This window comes from Saccostrea cucullata, unplaced genomic scaffold (assembly GCF_032062105.1).
Source record: "Saccostrea cucullata isolate Sc308-1 unplaced genomic scaffold, CSIRO_AGI_Scuc_v1 ctg315, whole genome shotgun sequence".
Lineage (NCBI taxonomy): Eukaryota > Metazoa > Mollusca > Bivalvia > Ostreida > Ostreidae > Saccostrea > Saccostrea cuccullata.
The window spans coordinates 392739-413989 of NW_026930873.1; the positions used below are offsets into that span (position 1 = coordinate 392739).

At 32.9% G+C, this 21251-nt stretch overlaps 1 protein-coding gene across 6 annotated transcripts in view; it reads right to left on the minus strand.

Annotated features, from left to right (window-relative positions):
• Positions 1–4060: 4060 nt before the first annotated feature.
• The window catches only part of LOC134230386 (protein FAM135A-like), a 29946-nt gene continuing 12755 nt past the window's right edge, over positions 4061–21251 (minus strand). For 2 of the 6 annotated variants that reach the window (XM_062712182.1, XM_062712184.1), the window contains 17 exons: positions 19713–19815; positions 19223–19370; positions 18860–18909; positions 18407–18562; positions 17890–17963; positions 17596–17756; positions 17134–17241; positions 16475–16495; positions 14440–15706; positions 13396–13455; positions 12614–12720; positions 10140–10231; positions 9906–10000; positions 9622–9773; positions 6920–7030; positions 6394–6510; positions 4061–6124 (listed from right to left, as the gene is read on the minus strand). In XM_062712182.1, the coding sequence (XP_062568166.1) occupies positions 5919–6124; positions 6394–6510; positions 6920–7030; positions 9622–9773; positions 9906–10000; positions 10140–10231; positions 12614–12720; positions 13396–13455; positions 14440–15706; positions 16475–16495; positions 17134–17241; positions 17596–17756; positions 17890–17963; positions 18407–18562; positions 18860–18909; positions 19223–19370; positions 19713–19815 (3028 nt within the window). In that variant the 3' untranslated portion in view covers positions 4061–5918. The remainder of the gene's footprint in view (positions 6125–6393; positions 6511–6919; positions 7031–9621; positions 9774–9905; positions 10001–10139; positions 10232–12613; positions 12721–13395; positions 13456–14439; positions 15707–16474; positions 16496–17133; positions 17242–17595; positions 17757–17889; positions 17964–18406; positions 18563–18859; positions 18910–19222; positions 19371–19712; positions 19816–21251) is intronic. The other 4 variants (XR_009984345.1, XM_062712186.1, XM_062712183.1 and 1 more) reach the window with 4 other exon arrangements.

The following is a 21251-nucleotide window of genomic DNA, read 5'->3' on the forward strand; positions in this document are numbered from 1 at the left end:
TAGATCCGCACAATTTGATGCAACCTTTTAAAACCTTCCAATGAAAGTACAGAATTGAGCCAAATATCCGTAAAAAGTGTTTTTCTCTCTTGGTTAATGATCAAAACTTTTGATATTACTTTGTATGTTTATGTGGCAACTTTACCATATGTGAAAAAAAGGAAAATTTTAAATATAAGAAACATAAGAAAATGAGTACAAAAGTAATATATCCTGAAAATTTTGCAGAAAAAATAGAAAAAACCAATATCCATTTTAGTTACGTCAATTTGGTAGTATCATCTTATATATATATCTATGTGGTTGTATCTTTTATGCAAAAAGAAAAAAAAAACATAAAATCTTTTGAAATAGAAGTAGAAATCGCATGATTGGGGAAATTAAATCCCATTATGTGTCACAAAAAGGAAAATTTTAATATAAGAAAGAGAAGAAAGATAGGGCTTTCACAAAAGATAACATTTCCTATGAAAATTTTCAGAAAAAATAGAGAAAACCAATATCCATTTTAGTTACGTCAATTTGGAGTTTCATCTTATATATCTATATGGAAACACTTTAAATTTGCCAAAACTTTTAAAAAACAAAAGGGCTTTTCATTGAAATCTTTTGAAAGAGAGAGTGTTTAGAAATCGTTGCCTACGGACCATAAATTAAGATCAGGTGTCACAAAAACTTTAAACAAGTCTTTTGAAAGAGAAGAGATGTTTCAGGACAGGAAGACATAGTGGTGGAGATTGTAAGACAAGAAAGTGGAGATGATTTTTGGACATGTGCTCAGGAAAGACCTATTTAACATTCATAACAGCAGACGGCAAGAGAAAAAAACACTTTAAATTTGCCAAAACTTTTAAATGAGAACAAATGGGGCTTTTCTACTTGAAAATGTTTATTACTTGTGACAAGGCCTTTCTAAATACACTGATTTTTGACCCCTTGACCTTTAAGTTTGACATACATTTCAAAAACTTTATCACTGGTCATGACTTTTGATGAGAAGATTAAGATTCACCTTTCACATGTACATTACCTGTGACAAAACACTATTATTTTTGACCTGGTATCCTTGACCTTTACGTATGACCTCCTTTTCAAAAATGTTATTTTTTCCTTATAACTTTTGACAGAGAAGAGATGGGACTTTTACATGTATATTTGAATGTGTATTACCGGTGACAAGATGTTTCCGAGCAAATGATTTCTGAGCCCTTGATCCTGATGTTTGACCTAATTACAAAAATCAACTTTGGTGATAACTTTTGAATGACATATGATAGGGTCTTCATATTTGACACAATATGTCATAAATAATGACATCTCGCCCATAAAGACACTGAAAGCGGGGACCACAATACTTTGACTTTGCTTGCTATTCCCAACATCCAGGGAAAAGGTAATGACCTACACCTGACCTTGCTTGTAATATAAAACAAATTAAATCTGATACCATCACTTTGTAATACTGTCTTCTTGATTCTGTGAAAATTTAGTTAATTTTTAAATACAAGAAATACGAGAAGAATCCCTCCCTAAGTCGAATACTCCCCCAGTGTGCACAAGGAATCTGATTTATACGAAGAACAAATAAATTTTGGAAGAAAGTTTGTTTTTTTTTGGTCAGTTGAGATCTGAAATTCTTTGCTACAACCAGGGACCTATATACTAGTATGTAGGTCTCTGCTACAACTAATTCTAGATACAGTATAAAATCTTGTGCTGTTGGTGATATTGGTTTTGGGTTTGTTCAACAGCAAAACTGCTATAAAGCTACACACTTGAACATAAAACTAGACTAGCTGCTACGTAGATAGCACTAGCATATTTTTTATGATAAGTACCATATCCAAGATGACCTCTTAGTTACACTTGATTTTAACAAAAATGTGAAATTGTTTTCTACATGTTTGCAAATTAAATGTATATTTTACATACAGTAAAACTCAGTTATAACGAAGTCACTAGGACCTATGAAATTACTTCGCTATATCAGTAATTCGTTATATCCGTATAAGAAATATGTTACATTTATATAACTGGGGATCCAAGATAACTTCGCTATATCCGTGAATTCGCAATATCCGTGTTCGTACTAACCGAGTTTTACTGTATATATACATTTGCTTGAAATAAGCTTTTTAGGGGTACGATAATGCATTTGTTTGTCTTTGAAAATTTAAAAATTTCTAAAATAGTGAAAAAAAATAATAATAATGATTCCCAGGGGAAAAGGATATTGTTTAAAATGCAGTTTAGCAACATCTCTAAATCTCATCTTTGTAAATGTATGTAATAAGAAAAGGGTTTTTTAAAGGATAAATTGAAAATAAAACTAAATACAAGTGCAGTACTCTTTGAGAAAATTGATTCAAATTCAGGAGGAACATTTTGAGAAATCAATTTTTTTACCATACAAAGACCATACATTAAATTCGTCTCAATTTGTCATAAATACATCAACAATCATGGACCATATCATATTCAGTTTTTAAGTAAAAGAAAACAAAACTAAAAAGAATTTCAATTTTCTTCTCATTCTCCTGAAGATGTTTAGGATACAATCATTTTTATCTTAACATGATTAACAAACAAATTGTTTCAATGTTTTTGAAGAAATGTAATATGAATTTCTCTTTGAATATACCACTACAGGAAATCTTGAAACCAAGGCATATACGAAAACATTGCACAGAACAGAAAACAACACTGGAAATGACAATTTAAAACAAGAGGCCCAGGGGCCACATCGCTCACCTGAGCAATTTGCTAGGAAAAAGCACATTTCTACTGAGTATTTGAATATACATGAATTTACACTACCTGAGGATAATCCATATAAATATCACTAAGCATGGATTTGAAGTTCTTGAAAAGAAGATTTTAAAAGGTTTCCCTATATATTCCTATGTAAAAAACATTTTGCCCCACCCTACATGATTTGAACAAAAAAACCTGGTGATGATTCCACATGGAGAAGATTTTTAAAAATTTTTCCTATATATTCCAATTTGGCCCGACCTACCCCCAGGGGTCATGATTTGAACAAACTGAAACTGGTGATGAAAACACTTGAGAAGAAGATTTTTAAAGATTTTTCCTATATATTCCTAATATGGCCATTTTGGCCCCACCCTTGTAAAAAAAATTACACTACCTGGTGATGATTCCACATGAGTTTCATCTTTCCTGGCCCAGTGGTCTTGAGAAGAAGTGTGTAATTTTTCTTTGCATGAAAATTTGAACAAACCTGAATCCCCTTCACCTAAGGATACTTTATGGCAAGTTTGGTTGAAACACAATGAAAATGTGAAAATACACGACAACGCCGACAACAACGTGAAGACAAATTAAATGGCTCAGGTGAGCTAAAAAACGAAACAAAAACACAGGTTTTCTATTCCAGTATGGCTTGTAAAAAAAATTAGAGCATCTGTCAGTGTGTATTTTGCATGTTCTGTTTTGGAAAACAATATACAATGTTTAAATGAACATTAAAAACATTCAACACAATGTTTATGACATTAAAAAATCTGATACGAATAGCAAATACACAATGTATAAAATATCTTCATGTCAAAAAACGTGAAAAATTAAAGAATTATTTCAAGATAATGCAAACAAATTGAACAAATTGAAGGAGATCCAAATGATGATAGCTGTGCATTTAATGATTAACATTTTAAGGGTGAAGTGTGGATAAACATACAGACACCATTCCATTGGGAGATTCTAACTTAAACTTAACTGTCATATAGAGCTTTCTGGGAAAAAAAGGACTTCAACCACATTGCAGCAAATATTATGCCCTTTCATTGCATTTTTTTTAATGTAAAAAATAATCCATCAATAACTGTAAAAATACATGCATATCAGAAATAATAATGTTTTCTCTGACTCTCAAAAATTTTAACAATATGTACATAAATGATCACAAGTTGAATAGTATCACAGAATTTTACTGCTGAAGTCAAAAAACAAAGGTATAGGTTCCAAAATGAATTTCAAAATATGGACCCTACCCTACTTTTACATCACTCAAAAATGCCCAAATGTGACTGAAACATTTTATTGTACTTTACAAAAAAAATGTACCATACTTATAAATGATGCCATGATAGTCTGAAAAGCAAGATACACTTTGTAATAACACAGATGGAAATGCTAATAAAAATATAATTTAGAGTGAATACTATTAAATTGAATTTTTGTGACATGTAATTAACTGCAGTATGGGTAAAACCAAAATCACCCCCCACACAAGGCACATTGCACAAACGTATATCTGAGTGAAAAAGAAACTCCAATATTCTGTTTATATCAATACTATTGCAAAAAATAGTGCCTCTTCTATAACAGGTGAATCTAAATCAGGACGAAAATACATCTGAAATTAGTAACAATCATTTATACAAAATTATGCAAGTAACAATAATTAATAAATATATATTTTAAGTTAAACAACAGTTTATGTTCAGCTGATTCATCCATTGGATGAATAAAAATAGGACTTTTCATATCATGCACAAAATACACTGTACAACATTTTTTCTCAACTCCAAATACTATTTAACCAAAAAACTAAAGCACTTGTACAATGTGTATCACGAATACATGTATACTATTTTACATTAAACGATTTTATAAACTTAACTAACAATCTCATGCATACTCGATGACATTTTGCAGTTAAAAAACGTTTTTTTTCTATTATTTTGAAAATTATTTTTGCCTCAATGTTTAAAATCTATTAGTTAATAAGAATGTGGGAGAACTAACTGAGAAAAATGCCCAGGGTTTGACTAATAAAAAAGGTGAAAAAAGTCCCAATAACAAAATTTTCTTTCAAGTTTCAATTAAAATTATTGTATACACAGTAAAACTCGTTTAGTACGAACACGGTTATTGTGAATTTACGGATATAGCGAAATTTTCTTAGATCCCCCACAATGAAATTCTAGATATTCCCTATAACGTATATAACGAATTACGGATATAGCGAAGTAATTTCACAGGTGTTCGTCATAACCGAGTTTTACTGTACCCTCTCTATGATTTGCTACTCGAAAAAATTGCAAAATGAAATAGCATGCACATATCAAAGTAAGTAACATAATTCTTCATAATTTTTTTTTTAATGAGTGGGTCTTTGCTCCATTGATTGGAGAGCATATTTTCAAAATATGCATAAAAAATATACATTTAAAAAAAAAAAAAAAACATGGAGCAAGAACTCACAATACTTGACTGAAATACTGTTATGACAAAACAAATCTTTTCAAGAAATATTTGATATCCAATTTATCAAAGGACTGTATCAAAATAGAATTTGAATTCCACTACATGAACTAATGAGCTGTGTGGTCTAAAAGAAAATGATATTCCAAATTTTCACTGCTTGGGTCAAATTCAAAGGAAAGCACAATGCATTTTTTTTAAATGCATAATATTTGCTGGAGAAAATTTTTTTCCAGGAAAAATTTAGTTGTCTGAATTTTACAATTAAAAAAAAAATTACATTGCTCTAAATTCTTAGTTCAAAAATGGAATATCATATGTATGATGAAGCTATAGGCATTTCCCATATTTTTTTTGTGCTTGCTCTTGTCATTTCACCCTCAATATTGCAGAAACAAAAAAAAAATACAAAAACACCCCACAATTTTGTTAAATAAGCACTGCATCATCATCCCCATAAAACATTCCATCGTCAATAATACTATAATTATTTCGTATTTTTATGTAAATTATATCAAAACCTCAGCTGAAAAATCCACAAAACATAAAAATCTTTGTTGCACATATAACTTATAAATCAGTCATATCACAGACATAATATATACAAGATTTGGGACTATATTCTCTCTCCATAATAAATAAAGGTCACTAACATTTAGTAACATGAAATGACTAAGCACAGCTCGTCACTTAAAGTATCTTAAGGCCGCTACCGTGAGAAATTTTTCTATGAACAGTTCGGAATCCAGCACAGCTATATGGGCTGCTCTTCCGATGATTGTATTGGCAGTGTTTGGTAGAGCGTGGAAAATATCGTAACGAATCAGCTTACAATTGGCATTGTTCACCACTGGAGTCAAGATGTTGGCCACCATTTCACTATATATAGCACCTTAATAATGAAAAAATAAGTCTTACAGTCATTCTAGAAAGTTTGAAGATTAAACATATTATATAAATTGATATAAACAAAATAAAGTATTGCTTTGAATTCCTGAATTTGGGATTCATTAAAAAAACAAGTTAGAACACTTAACATATCAGTGAATGAAATATAAAGATATGAATGAATGAATATAAGTTAATAAAGAGAATTAAAAATAATAACAGAATAAAAATTGGTTTCCTGAATGTGTGGAAAACTTCATTGAGATATCTTACCCATGCCTGAGCTATCTCGCTGAGCTGACTTGCACATCTCGATCCTGGATGAATGGTAGGGAACATAGCGATCCTGAGAAGACCCCACTAACAGCACATGGCGGAACATCTCCAAACCTGTTTGTGACAAAAAAACTTAAATTTGTTTTTCTTATTCTAAATTGTTTGATAAAATAGATTCTCAAATGCACATTTACAATTCAGATATGATACATTCAATTTCTGTAAAACCATGTCAATCTTATCCACTCCAATGCTCTAATTTGAATTATTTTTAAATAGTACCTAAGATTTTAGGGTAGACAAAGGTCCTTAATATATATATATATTTTTTACTGAAACAAATTTCTAACTTGGGATCAAAATGTTTTTGCACCTTGGTAAGTGTCATCTTCAATTTTTTAAGCTTAAAGAGTGTGTGTGAGAAAGTCCAGCATGTAGACTATGTGCCTAACTTTTAAAATGAACATAATCAACTCTTTTTTTTTTGCCTCTGACCTAAAGACCTGAATTCTATGACCCTGACCTGGTTTCTGGCTGAGTTTGTACAGGAAGGTCTGGCGGGGGTCCTGGTGATCTTTGAGTGACAGCTGTAACAGTGACCCGGACTTCTTCCACTTCTGCATGAACCACATTCCTGTCAACATTACATAACAGTTTTGTTATCATGTTAAAGGGGGAGGAAATAAGCACCTCCTTCAAATTTACCTGGTCCTAGAACCACTGTCAATCATCTGAAATTAAGTCTGGGATTGGATACTTTGATTTGATTGACATTTAGTTTGCTGCTGTTGTGTATATCTTGTGCACCTTGTCTGGAGATCGTACCGACCATCGAATTAACTCTCAGGCTTTTGATGCCTACCGCACTGTATGCCAACGTGATAAAGAAGCAATCAAATCGTTCTTTTCTTTTTTTTATTCATAAGAATATGCCATAAATATAATCAATCTATCAAATTATTGAATAAATGACAAGGAAATCATGGCTATATATTATGTATTATAAATTTAATTTTAAAAGGGAGGATTTCATATCACAATTACAATCGATAATTTTAATTTCCGTGTCAAAACATGAGTTAACTAACGTATATTTATTCCTCCATTAATTAACAAAATAAACCGACCAGCGTTTAAAGCTAGTATCATGGAATTAAATAAAACTATTTTTTAAAACAAGTATGACAACATTGTAACATTGTTCAACCGAATTTATATTTATAAGACAAACCTGTACGTGTTTTTTTTAAGACATGGTGAAAATTTTACGGTATATATAGCTGAAGAGAAATTAACTGCGGAATATAAATCTTGCTTTGTATTTAATGTTTGAAATTAATAATGAATCCCGAAAGAAAAAAAGAAGATGCAGATGATTCTTTTTCGTTTCATAGCTGTCGCGGAATCAACCCCGGTCCGAAGCCCTGGCCATTTTTACCGACCAAGCGTTATGGAAAAATCAAGTAGGGTTTATTTGTTAAATATATTTATTTAGACAATAATATTTCTACTTCAACATTTTATTCTCAAAACATCGTTTCTAAGTTTCATTGTTATTTACCGAGAGACTGTTAAAATTATGGTTCACTTTCTTCTTTCATTGTGCGTAGACGACGTGTAATTTGAATTACTTCCCTTTTTGTCGCCAGAATACAACGACAGATTTTGGTGCTAATGTATTTTTGTTATAACTTCATTAAAAAACACAATGTATATAAAAAATGTCAAATTATTAAAAATATCAATTATTTTAAAAGAGAGAAATTGAGAAGGATTCTGTCTGCAACAAAAAATGCTTTATTTCGCATTTCAATTCATGAGCTAAACATGAAAAAAAAATGGCCTCGGTTTACAAAGTCGTATTGTTTTAAACGTGCTGTAATACATTCAGGGGCTATAACACCCTGTGTATATATTTTTTTACAAAAAAAGTCGTTTCGGGGCTAATCATTTCGATTAAGCTCCACCCCACACCAAACTTACCTGAGGAAAACCGTACGGTTGAAAACCTCGGCCTTTAAAGAAAGTTTTCTTCCAAAAAGTCTGACATACAAGTGGATACTGTAAAACGAGAAAATTTGGCGCATACGTATTTTAACGCAAACACAAGTTGGAATGCATTGGCGCAAATAAATTTTAGCGCTTGCACTTGTCATTAAAAATTTATAAATGTGATATTTTGTCTTTTTATCCACACCCGTTTGTCTTTTTGGTTATTCAAGCATGGAAACACAGTAGCACTCCCGTATCTAAGTAAACATTAATTTTGTAAACTTTACTGTGGTGTTGGAATCACAAGGACGTGGCACAATGTTAAAATTTATTATATTTTAAATAAAAGAAATGGAGTATTTACGCATTTTATTCAAATTAAAACAATGCAAGCATCGAAAGAAAGTTACTTGAATAAACGATAATCATAATCAGGTATTGTCTTCAAGCTCAAGATTCGCCATGCTTGATTGCATTGTTTACCTCAAGGCGATAGATGATTAACATGCTGAGAAGTCACACTTTGAAGGTGCTAATGGACTTTTACGAGAAGCACTGACTTCTACAGTTGATGCCTTGACGGTTTACTTGGACATTTAAACTTGTATCATGTACACTGTACAGAAGTACAGAATTGAAAAGGCATAAGAAAACCTTTCTAGTGGTCATAGGTATGGTGTCAGGGGCACCAACATGTGAAGACCGGGAGTTGAGGGTAGGGTAGTTGTCGTTTTCTTCAATGACAACTTATATGTGCATTGAATAACCCGTTATTTTTGTTTAATTAAATGTTGAGCTAAATATTTATATCATAAAAGAGCTACCGTACATAGTCCTAGTGTAAAAGTAAGCGTCAACTGTAAAAGTCAGCGCTCCTCGTAAAAGTCCAATGATAAGAATCGGGTAACAACTACCGGGAAACAATAATTTAATTAAATTATAATTTGGCAGATCTTTCTCGATCGATCCTCCCAAATAGAGTGTGCAGTGCTAGTGTGTATATAAAATCGAACGACCCTTCGACATTACGTAATCGCGCATTCCAGTTTACATGTACTTATGTAAAAGCTTTGAACACACACAATAATATTTAGAAATCCGTTAGCGCACAATAAATTTTAGCGTTCAATGGCTCTTGCGCCAAAGGCGCTAAAATTAATAGTGCGCCAAAGATTCTCATTTTACAGTATTCACAGTAGAGTGTTTAACAAGAAAAACAGAATGAGCTCCTACCCATGTTGACCAGACCACTGTTGTTGTAGAGGGTTCCTAGATGAGGCCCAGACAGGGAGAGGAATGTATAGAGTTTAGGGATCAGGTGAGAGAGCTTTGGCAGAGATATCACAGATCTAATGATCAAATTCCCCAGAGAATGCCCCACAAAACTGTAACACAACATTGCTCTATTAGTACAAGGTTCCGAGAATAAAATTCGAAATATTTCTTTGTCACTGTGAACTTGAATTACATATCTGTATTTTCGTAATCTTTGAAATTAAAGATCAAAATAATTTTACCTGACTCTGGTAGGAGTGAACCCGTAAAGTTCTATAAAACTATTAATCTCATTGGCTAGTCTATCTGTCATCAAATCAAAATCAGCAAAGGTGTCCTAGGGAGATAAAACAGTTTACTGATGAATGAAGTAAAAGGCATATCACATTTAACAAATCAATGAAGAGGCTAAAAAATTCATATCTCTTATGACTACAAAAATTTCAAACTACGTGTACATATAAAACAAAACTTACCTGATTTCGCTCTGACATCAGGAATTCTATTCTATGGCCTGGTAAGGCCATTTCTATGTACGTCCTAACTAATCTTAAATCAGCACTATTTCCTGTAAAAAACATGAAGAATCAATAAAATCCATTTACAAAAGCTTCTCTGTGTCCTTTCAAATGTTGATGTTGAAATAATAAAACACATACATATGATTTTTTTTTTTTACAATTTATTTGCAACTTTAGCTTTTCTATGTAAACCATTGATTACAAACTTCTAAAGACATGAGTACCCAATGATATTTAAAATTAGGGATGTCAACGAATATTCGAATATTCATTCGATGAGTTGATATTCGAATACAAATTTGTGATTCGAATATTCAGTTTTTAAGTATACAGGCATTTAATAGAGAGAAAATTCTGACAAGTTTTATTTGAAATTAATAAAGTTTTTACCGTTGAAATAAATAAGATTTAATTAAAAAAATTAACAGACACTCCTGTTGAATTAGTGTGAATAGTGTAATTATTAGAATAAATTATTCTTTGATCATTTAATCAGTGGTATAACAGTACCAACTACTTACAATCAGTATGTATTGTTGTAAGGACACAGTTTTACAGAAAACACATGGATACCTTGTTGATGTATATATCATTAAAAATAATTATCGGGAATTAATTCACGAAAAGTAATTGATTTTAATTTTTCTTCAGTAGATAATCGTTTAGAGTAGTATAAATTTGAAGGAGTAAGTAGTGTAGACTTTGATAAGACAATGAATTAATCTGAAACATACTAAAAAAGCTTTTGAATTTTCAAAAACAATTTTTCATTACATTTTAGATGTATATACTTCATAAAGTCTGTAAAATTTTAAAAGTTTAATTACTTTGCATTTACAAAACTCTACATGAAATTTTACTTCAAAATAATGACAACAAGCTAATTCAGAGAATTCGTGTCCCCCGCTTAGGGAAAAAGTCGGCTCCCCCTGACTGAATTTGTAGAATTATTAAAAGTATACATGTATACTGAAGGAAATAAAATACATGTATGTCAATATGCATATAAAGATTTGATTGCTTATTCTTTATTATGTGTATAGAAGATTTTTTTATATGGAATATTTATCACACTGTAATGATGATTTTATAACCTCATGAATTTTTCACATGCTGAATACTATCATTTAGTAAAAAAAAAAAGTATTTAAAAAAAAAAAAGAAAAAAAAAGAAAGGTTCGATCGAGATTCGATCCCGGGGCCTCTCACATTCCAAGCGAGAGACATAACCACCAGACCACGGAGTCGCTTTACAAGAAGGGAAGTATATGCAGAACTGAAGTCACATACATGTATATATTCATGTTTTCATGTTCGGTATTCTCAAAATTTTACACAATCCATGGTGTTTGATTTATTTAGCCTTTATTAAACAGTGCTAATAGATGTAATAAGAACATAGAGTCCGCCGAGAACCTGTTTTATACGCAATAACTCTCCTCATGCCCCTGCGCTAAAAATAGCGACATGTAATACTATAAATACTAATAAAACAAATGGGGCGGGGCACTTTGAGAGGGGCGAGAGACGTCCTAGGGAGTTTTGGTATAAAATTACATTGCATAAGCTCAAAATCTTCTTGAAATATCGCCCGGAAATGATAGTGTTACACACAGACAGAATGTATAAATTTACGACCTTTAACTTTGACCTTTTGACCTCAAAAATCAATAGGGGTCTTCTTTAGGCCCCAGGGAGTTGTTATGTAAAATTTCATTGCAATAGCTCAAATGGTTCTAGAGATATCGTGTGGAAACGAAAGTGTTTTAACAGACAGAATTTGCTTATTCATGACCTTGACCTTTGACCTTTTGACCTCAAAATCAATAGGGGTCTTCTTTAGTCCATAGGGAGTTGCTATGCTAAATTTCATTGCAAAAGCTCAAAGGGTTCTCGAGATATCGTGTGGAAACGAAAGCGTTACAGATAGACAGAAAGACGGACGGACGGACGGACAAACCCAAATTAATATCCCCCACTTTTCAAGCGGGGGACAAAAAACATATACTGGTTGACAGGAGAGTTAAAATATATACTTTATAATGCAAAATGTATTAATTTTATCGAATATTCGAATATATTCGAATACTTCTATAGAATATTCGAATATCAATTATTGACAATTTTGACATCCCTATTTAAAATCTTGCAGATTCTAAATAAAATGACAAATTGTTCAATTAAATTGGTTTACTGCCAAAATTAAACATTTGTTTTAATACAAAATTCAATACTCGAGCCAAAATAACAAGTAAACTAAAAACATTGACTGAATTTAATATGCTTTTTATGACCTCATCAAAAATTGTTTTCTTGGCATTAATTTGTGTGTATTTTTTCCTGGACTGATGTATCAAAATGTATGTTAACACCAAGTGTCTTAAAACTAGGACAGAAGATAAGATTTGACCAGATCCATATTTCCTTACCGTCTAATCCATGAACACAGACAACTAAATGAACACCATCTCCATCATCTACACTCTCTTCATTGACATGGAAGTAGGGATGTATGGAGGCCAGAGAGGGGCACTCACTGTCACAGACAAAATTAACAATTAATTAACATCACAGTGACATGGAAGTCGGGATGTATGGAGGCCAGAGAGGGGCACTCACTGTCACAGACAAAATTAACAATTAATTAATATCACAGTGATGTGGAAGTAAGGATGTATGGAGGCCGGAGAGGGGCACTCACTGTCACAGACAAAATTAACAATTAATTAACATCACAGTGACGTGGAAGTAGGGATGTATGGAGTCCAGAGAGGGGCACTCACTGCTAGAGAAACAAGGAACAATTAATATTGAAATCATCACAGTGACACTCTATTCTCATCAAATCTCTTATTTCAAAGAAATAAATTACAAATGAACAATCTGCAACTAGGCTTAGTTGTTTCAATACTACATATATATGACTGAAAAATATAGAGAAAAATAGTTACATCAAATTAATGAGGTGAAATTTTATAATCTACCGGTATGTCACTGAAATACAGTTACAAACATAAAGCATGCATCCCTTTGTAATGCACTTAAGTTTGTTTTAACATGTTCAAGGGCAGTCAAATTTAAACCATCAGTTATTATTAATTTCTTTTGCCTTTTCTTACAGTTGCCATAATTTTGGTTTTGTGACAAAACATCTCAACTAAAGGATGCATTGAAACCTTCTGTTCAAATTCTTCCTTTGATAAAAGCTTACCTATAAAGCTGTCCATGATATTGCATCTCTGTTTTTAGCTGTTCTCTGAGCTTTACAAAGCTGAAATACAAATGCTCAGTATGTACTAAATAACAAAATAATTCATTATGTCAGCAACAATCATAAAGTCATAAGCACTTGTGGTTATTCACATCTAGAAATTTGTTAAAGAAAGCATTCAAAGAAAAAGTTATTTAATACTTTAGGGAGATCATGGTCATGCATGCTAAAAAAACCTATTAAGTAAAGACTTTATGAAGGGAAAAAAATAGAAAGTTAAAGGGGAAATCCATATATTTTTCCTTCATGTAAATTTCAAAATGCACATAACATCAATTCAACAACAGCAAATATCCCAGTCAAACAGTGTTACCTTTATAGAGTTTTTCTGAAGAAAAGTACTCAACAAATAGGGGTCCAGAAGAGCTATTTCAAACCCAAAGCTAAACATGCTACAAACGAATGAAATTCTTTTATCCTGTTGATAAAAATTGAAAATATCTCAGTTTTAACCAAATAGAGGACGGATTGAAAACAAACGCCAGCCACCAGTGAATGTGGAAGAGGCAAACTCCAAAATGGGATGCATGAACAAGAAAGGGTGGGGTGCAGAGATGACTGAATGAAGCAATTTTGTAGAAAATTTAGAAACGTTAGTAAAAAATAAAGCTAATTTCTATGATCACCAATACTTGCTTTGCTAGCAGAGTAATGTACATTTCTTTCTTAATACCAAAATTTAATTTTCAGAATATTTAGTCATTGAAACCATACTAAAAATTATTTTCTAATCATCCATTCAAGTTTTTATACTTAATTAAAATAGCAGTAAGCCATTGTAAGTACAAGAAATTTAGCTAAAATTGATCTAACCACTGATAATCAAATATAATTATCAAAAACACTGCCACTTATCAGCCATCAGAAAACAAGTATAAAGGGAAAAATATTGAAAACATTTTCACAGAACATCAATTTAAAAGCATGCAAAGTTTTCTCAGACATAATCAAATATTGGTGATCTCAAATTGTCAATAAAGGTACCTTAAAGTACTGTGGCCAATCTGAGTAACTAGTTTGGGTCTATCATTATCCAAGTATTTGGAAAGCTCAGGGAATGAGTATGAAGCTGACACTCGAGTCTTGAGGCTGCTTTTGGCAGACTCCAGATCGTGGGACTGATTTGAGACTGAGGATGATGATGCCTTATCTATGCTGGATATGATATTAGTGTCACTGACTGCCCGATGTTGAGATAATGATTTCTCCTTCAATTTACCTTCTACCGACTTCATCTTACCCACAGGATTATTATACGGGCTACCATGTGCCCCCATTGAAGACAAATTAGGAATTCTTCCATATTCCTGCTTAAGAAATTCTATCACAGTTAATTTTTCGTCATACCCTGGGTCCTGGTATTCCAGATCAGATCCCTGAGTGAGGATACCGCTGTCCTTAGAAAGACTCTGGGTCGGACTGTTTGTGCCATTCACGACTCTCTGACCGGACCTCAACACAACCTTCTGTGAGGTTCCAGACTCTACCACATCCTTTTGTGCATCGACCGCTGCATCGTAACCATTGTCCACATGTCTCTCGTCGTCATTGTGATCGTCATTTTTCGCACCTTTATTTATATACCACTGTTTGTCTTCGTGTTCCTCCACTGGTAGACTGTCATTCACAGAGCACTGAACATCATTCAGTCCTAATTTCTCCATGATCTGCTCCTCACTGGGTACACCTGTACCCAGCCCTGAGCTTAGTGTCAGATCACTTTTTATACCAGAATCCCTTCCTTCTGGCTTTAATTCTCCAGAACTTGAAGAAGTGAGATCATTTTTTGATACAGATTCCTTCCCATGAGCCTTCAATTCATCCTGAATCTGTTGCAGTTCTTTGGCGATCAATGCAGACTTGACATTTCTTCGCCTGCTGTAGGGAGATTCTACAAAGTCTGGTAGAGATGTTATACTAGTTCTACTCCAGGAATTCCTGACAAACAGTGACGGCATTGAGAAGGATGAGGACAGATGATCGTGTTTATTGGCCTCATCACACAATGTCCCCAACTCCACTGAATGATCCACCACAGATCCAGGAGAATCTGACCCAGTTTCCTTTTTCCTGTAGCCAATCAGAGCACAGTCTTTCTGAGTGTCTTTCTCTGTGACGGCATCCACCTCCGACATTGAGTACGATGACGGCCTTCTGAAGGCGTCTGGTCGGATGCTCTTGATGAGTTTCTTCTTCTGTTTCTGCTTAGGATCTCCAGTTTTCCCTGATTTCTCTTTTCCCTTATGTCTCTCTGTAAATAATCATTCAAAATTAGCAAAGAATTCATTATATTACATGTTTAACGTAAATATCTTTTTCTATAACTCTAACAAAAACACAAATTGATTTCAATATTTGGACTACATTGTTCTGATTTTGTGTGCAGATTCATATATCCCCCAAAAAATTTGTTAAGGTTGTTCTTTTTTTTTAAAAAAGCCCCATATTTTAAAAATCAAAACAGAGTTTCAAACCATTGTGAAGTTGCCATTTCACATCCAAATGAATAGGAAAAATTATATAAATATCAAGATTTTCCTAGCCTTAAGTAGTTGAATTAAAAAAAAATCAAACGCCTACACCGTAACTTTACTAAAAGTAATGTGCTTCTACCTTTTTCTACAGCAGATTCTTATCATTTTTACAAATCTCTAGGACTTGATAAATATGTACTACGAATCTTAATGGCAGCAAACATGTCTAAAGAGGACGTTAACCCATCTAAGACAAGGAGACTTTAAATGCCTTCTTTTCTGCTCTCCATTATCTAGTGGTATTCTACTTTTACCTATAATACATGTATCAAGCTTTGACGCTGACTTGCTTCAAAACTATTCAAATGACCAAAGACTGATGGATCGAATATCATTGCATTAGTTTTTGGTTTTACTAAAATACAAAAATAAGAAAAGGAATTTCCAGTGATTAACAACTAATAGTTCATTTTTTAAAAATGTCATGTGACACCCTTAAATGTAATACAATTTAGCTAGCGGCTAGATGGCACTCTAACACTGACCTGTAGCAGGAGTTGTCTCCTCTGAAGGCAGAAAAAAATAAACAAATGACCATATCAATTATAGAGACTTCAAAAATCAAAATAAAAAAAAAAATCATGTGCAGAGCACTAAAAATTTATTTCACCCATTTTCCTTTTCAATCTGGTAAAAAGCTGTGAAAAATTGAAGTTCAATCACCATGCATATCAAAGAACTTCAGTATAAATTGAAACGTCCCATTTTACATGCCACAACGATGTAAATTTTTTTTTTTTTTACAAACTCTGACACTTTTCAGTGTCCCTTATTTACATATTAAAATAAAACCCAGATTTGGCATATCCTTCATTTAACTCCAAAAACTACAAAACAAACCTCTAAAGCACACTCACTTTATATACACAGTTACAGTGTATAATTCAAATTAGAAAGAAGTAGAATTCGTTTTAACATGCAAATTTTCACCTTTTTCTTTCTTTACACTCAATATTATTTAGCACAGAATCATGATAAGGAAGGTCTCACACAGATCAAAAACAGTATAACACAACAGTGACAGACAAACACAACATCACAGACAAACAAAAGAAAATCCCAGTTGCATGCAGGTGAATCTATGGAAAAGAAAATACCATAGTAACCAAAGCAAACAATATAGAACTACTTCCTGTTTACTCACCGACCAATCGCACTTCCCCCAGGTCGACCACCGAGCTGGTGTCGCCTGAGTCGTGCGATGTGGCAGGGACCTGAAAAAGTTCCACGACCGAGCGCGCCGGAGGGGGATCTGGGGAGTCAACAGATAATAAAGTTTAGGGAGTGGATTTCATGATTTTGGGGGTGGCACTATGATGTCTAAAAATTTATATGGTAAAAGAAAGTTATAACCAAGATTTTTTTCCATGAATATGAATTCTACACCATTAATAGAACTGGTTGATCAAAAAGATAAAAATATATATAAAGTCAATGTACAGTACTAATAAAAGTTTAAAAATCTGGCAAAATCAAACTATTCAAAAAACAATAAAAAAAGATTCAACAATACACAGAAAACAAATACATTATTAAGTTAAGAAAATGCAGTTAGTAATCTCTAAATATAAACACAGAGAAATGAAAGGAGAAAATCTATACACACCTGTAGACATTTGTATATGGTCACAATAAATGTCCTCAAATATGATTGGCAGAGTGGTGAAATCTCCGTCCAGTTCTACACACTCTACCCTCATGGGAGGTAGGCTCTGCATACAGCCTGAGCTCTTGACAATGTTGGCAAACTCAGCATGGCCATGAAAACTGACCAAAAAGAGAGAGAAAAATAGATTGTTACTTCTTTGACATGAAACTTCTTCTAATTATTCTAACCTTATCTCATGAATACTTTTTTTTAAAGTAATTAATCAAGCACAGAAAGACACTCATCACTCACCTGGGCTCATAACAGGACAAGCATTCTGGTTTGGCATACTCGTGAGTAAAAAAGGCCTCGGCCATTCTCTTCACCTGGTAAAAGTAACTTATCTTAGCACACTTAACTTAAATCAAAATCTGGTGAGCAGGTTTGTTAGTTTCAATATTAGTTTTTTGACAAGTTTTTACTCATAAATGTTTTCTGGTTTTCTTTAATTTCTTCCAAAACAAATACAAAAGCCATGTTTGGCAAATTTCAGCTTGGTGTGAGGGACATTGGCCAACTATACATGTACATACAAATTGCCCCTTCTTTTTGACAGCTACATGTTAAAAGCTGTTTGTGCATGAACTTTTGACTGATCTCCATAAGAAATTACCAGTTGAACAAGTATTATTGCTTATAATCTATATCACTCTTGACAGTAACTTTTTGACTTTGATGCATAACCTTGCCTAAGACTTTTACCTTCAACTTAACCAGATATGAATTTTACCACAAAGCTCTATTGACACAACTCTATAATTGACCTTACCCTTCCCGTGTGGTGCTCCTGTGCCAGTGTGATGAGAGCATTTTTGTCCAGGGAGACAACCTCTATAAACTGTGTCCACAGAATCACGTTCTCAGCACAGAGCTGTGTAATGTCAGTTGTCGCTGTCTGGAGAAGATCCTCTTCATTGTCAAAATTCTAAAGAAAAATGTTACTTAGGAAACTACACTTTGGTACAAAGTAATATTCAGACAATTATTTGAAGCACATTCTTAATTAAAATTTACGCAATAAATGTTCCTCTCAAAAGAGATAAGAGCACTATATTGAATTTCATTTAAAAATTCAAATTGTCATTAATATTTATGGAAAACTTACATTGCTTTTCATATTTTAAAGGTATACAATCTTATCTTTTTTATGAGTAATATGTTACCGACTTATTTCCCAAGAAAGTGTAAAACTGTATTACCTGTAAATAAAATCTTTATTTACCTGTAAGTTGTTAACAACTGTCTCCAGTCTCTTATGACAGTCTTTGCAGTCTGTAAGATACAGTAAAACAGAGATAAACAGAACACGCTTATAATGAATTCACACTTACAGCAGTGATTTTCTTTCCCCATGTTTCTAAAACATATTGTTAACATGGTAGATATAACAAATTATTTTCATAATGAATCAAAATTGTTTATCCCTGGCACTAAGCTAAAAGCGTGGGGTTTCGTTTATACATTATCTCTGTTTTCTGCCCTTTATAGCCAAGGAGTAATAGTAATTTAGACAGTATCAACATATTTTAAATCAGTCTTTTACAACTCCCTTCTAACAGACTGAACTTTAGAAATAAATTCTTACCCAGGGCAAAATCAGTCCCTGGCATCTGTGCTAGGAAGTTGTTAAACATGGACTGTAGGCTCTCGTAGGCCGACAGTAAGATCTTACACAGACGACGATGGACATTCATCGCATTGTGAAGCTTCATGGTGGAACTGTTAATGGGATCCTACAAATGGAATAAAATCATATTATCATTGCATCATCTATCTGAATGACTGAAGAACAATTTGTAGGAGTATGTAATATTTCAAGACCATGTACATATGTTTATATTCCTTTTCCTCTCTTCACAGATGATAATTGTGCAATCACTGTACTCACACACTTATTTTAAAGTGGTAAAATATTTGATAAAATTCTAAACAAATACCTTCCTTATACACATACAGAATTAAAATTTTAATTTTAGACTAGAATCAATGATGATAGCCCTGTTTTTTTTCAATTGGGTAAAGTGGAATGCCCAGTTACTCTAGTTGAGTGACTACTATGATACAGTGACCCTCACCCCTGATACGGTTCTGCTTCCAAAGTACACCATCTCAAGTGTGGACTGCTGGTCTGGGTTCTGTTGTTTGTTTGTCCAGGCTGACTTTGGAGGCTTTGGGACACTGAAATCAGATTGAAACATGTGTCATAAATCGAACAAGAGATTCAAAGACCGAATCATTTCCCTGGTCACATTAAATATCTGACCCAAAATATATGGAAGAAAAAACTACAATCTTAGCATATCAATCTGACTTCCGGGTAGTTGCAGCTCTGTTGTTTTGGGGGACTTTTTTTCATTAACAGTCATTCCATTGGGGTCCTATTCTAGCCCTTGGTCATATTGAAACTATATAAATGTACAATATATGAAAATGAGTACATGTACTCATGAACCTGTAAATTTGTGGTCCTGCTAATAATCTTGAGAAGATTATTAGTAGTTGAGAAGACTACTGTAAACCACTTTTTATTGGTAAAATAAATCTTTATTTCTGGCATAATTATGTGAGACTATATGCTTGATAAAATATCCTTCCTGCATTACCAAAATTTGAGAGAATTCTCAGGACTACATTACCTTTCTAAGAATTCCATCATTTTAACTTTATTCCTGTTAACTTCTCTGTGAAAGATGCATAATTAATAACCAACAATTTGATTTTTTGCATAATAGTAGTACTTTATACTTGTAATTGGTGAATACTTCGGGAAAATTAGATTGAAAATAATTATTAAAGTTAAAGTAAGTGAATTCACCTGTTAGTGAATATTCCTTAGTTATAATGGCAAAATAAGGGTATCTTGATATAATGTACATATATTCAATTTACTGCTAAATAAGATCCTTATTACAAACATGTATATAGTCGTGATTTGGCATAAATATGTGCATTTAACATCCTGGGCTCCTTAGTTTTTTCTCATTAGTTCCTAAACTGATTGATGCATCTGTCAGTAACCATGGATTTCTGTGAACACGCCCCCACATCTTCACCCCCCAGCTCTGTGTGTCACTGACCCTCACACATGCACCGACCCAGAATGACATGCAGTAATCCTCACCAGAAATTAAGGTCATTGTCCCGGCTTTGTTAAGATCTGACTCTCTGTTAATAAATCCCTCACCATATTGTATGTACTACATGATTAAAACTTGTCAGTACATATTGGTACATGTAAACCTTGTGTTTTACTTGCCTATATGGGATTACTTCTGTGTCAACTCACCATTACATGGTGTTATACATGTATATTAATATATCTTCTTCTTTTTTTAATTCTAACAGGCTTAGACTTGAAAACACAAAATTACACAACATATTGGAAAGATTTCTGAGAGTAAAAAATATACTTGATAATGCATAATACTCCTGACTAGATACGTGATAAGTTCAGTGACCTGACTGTTATGTCTTACACAACTTTTCTTTTCTTTCCACGAACACTCCATCTTCTGCGCAAGTATCTAATGGTACAGAGGAAAATACAGAGACTAAAATGGCAAACTACAAGTCATATATGTCTGTTTTTCATTCTCAACTGAAACAACAAATAC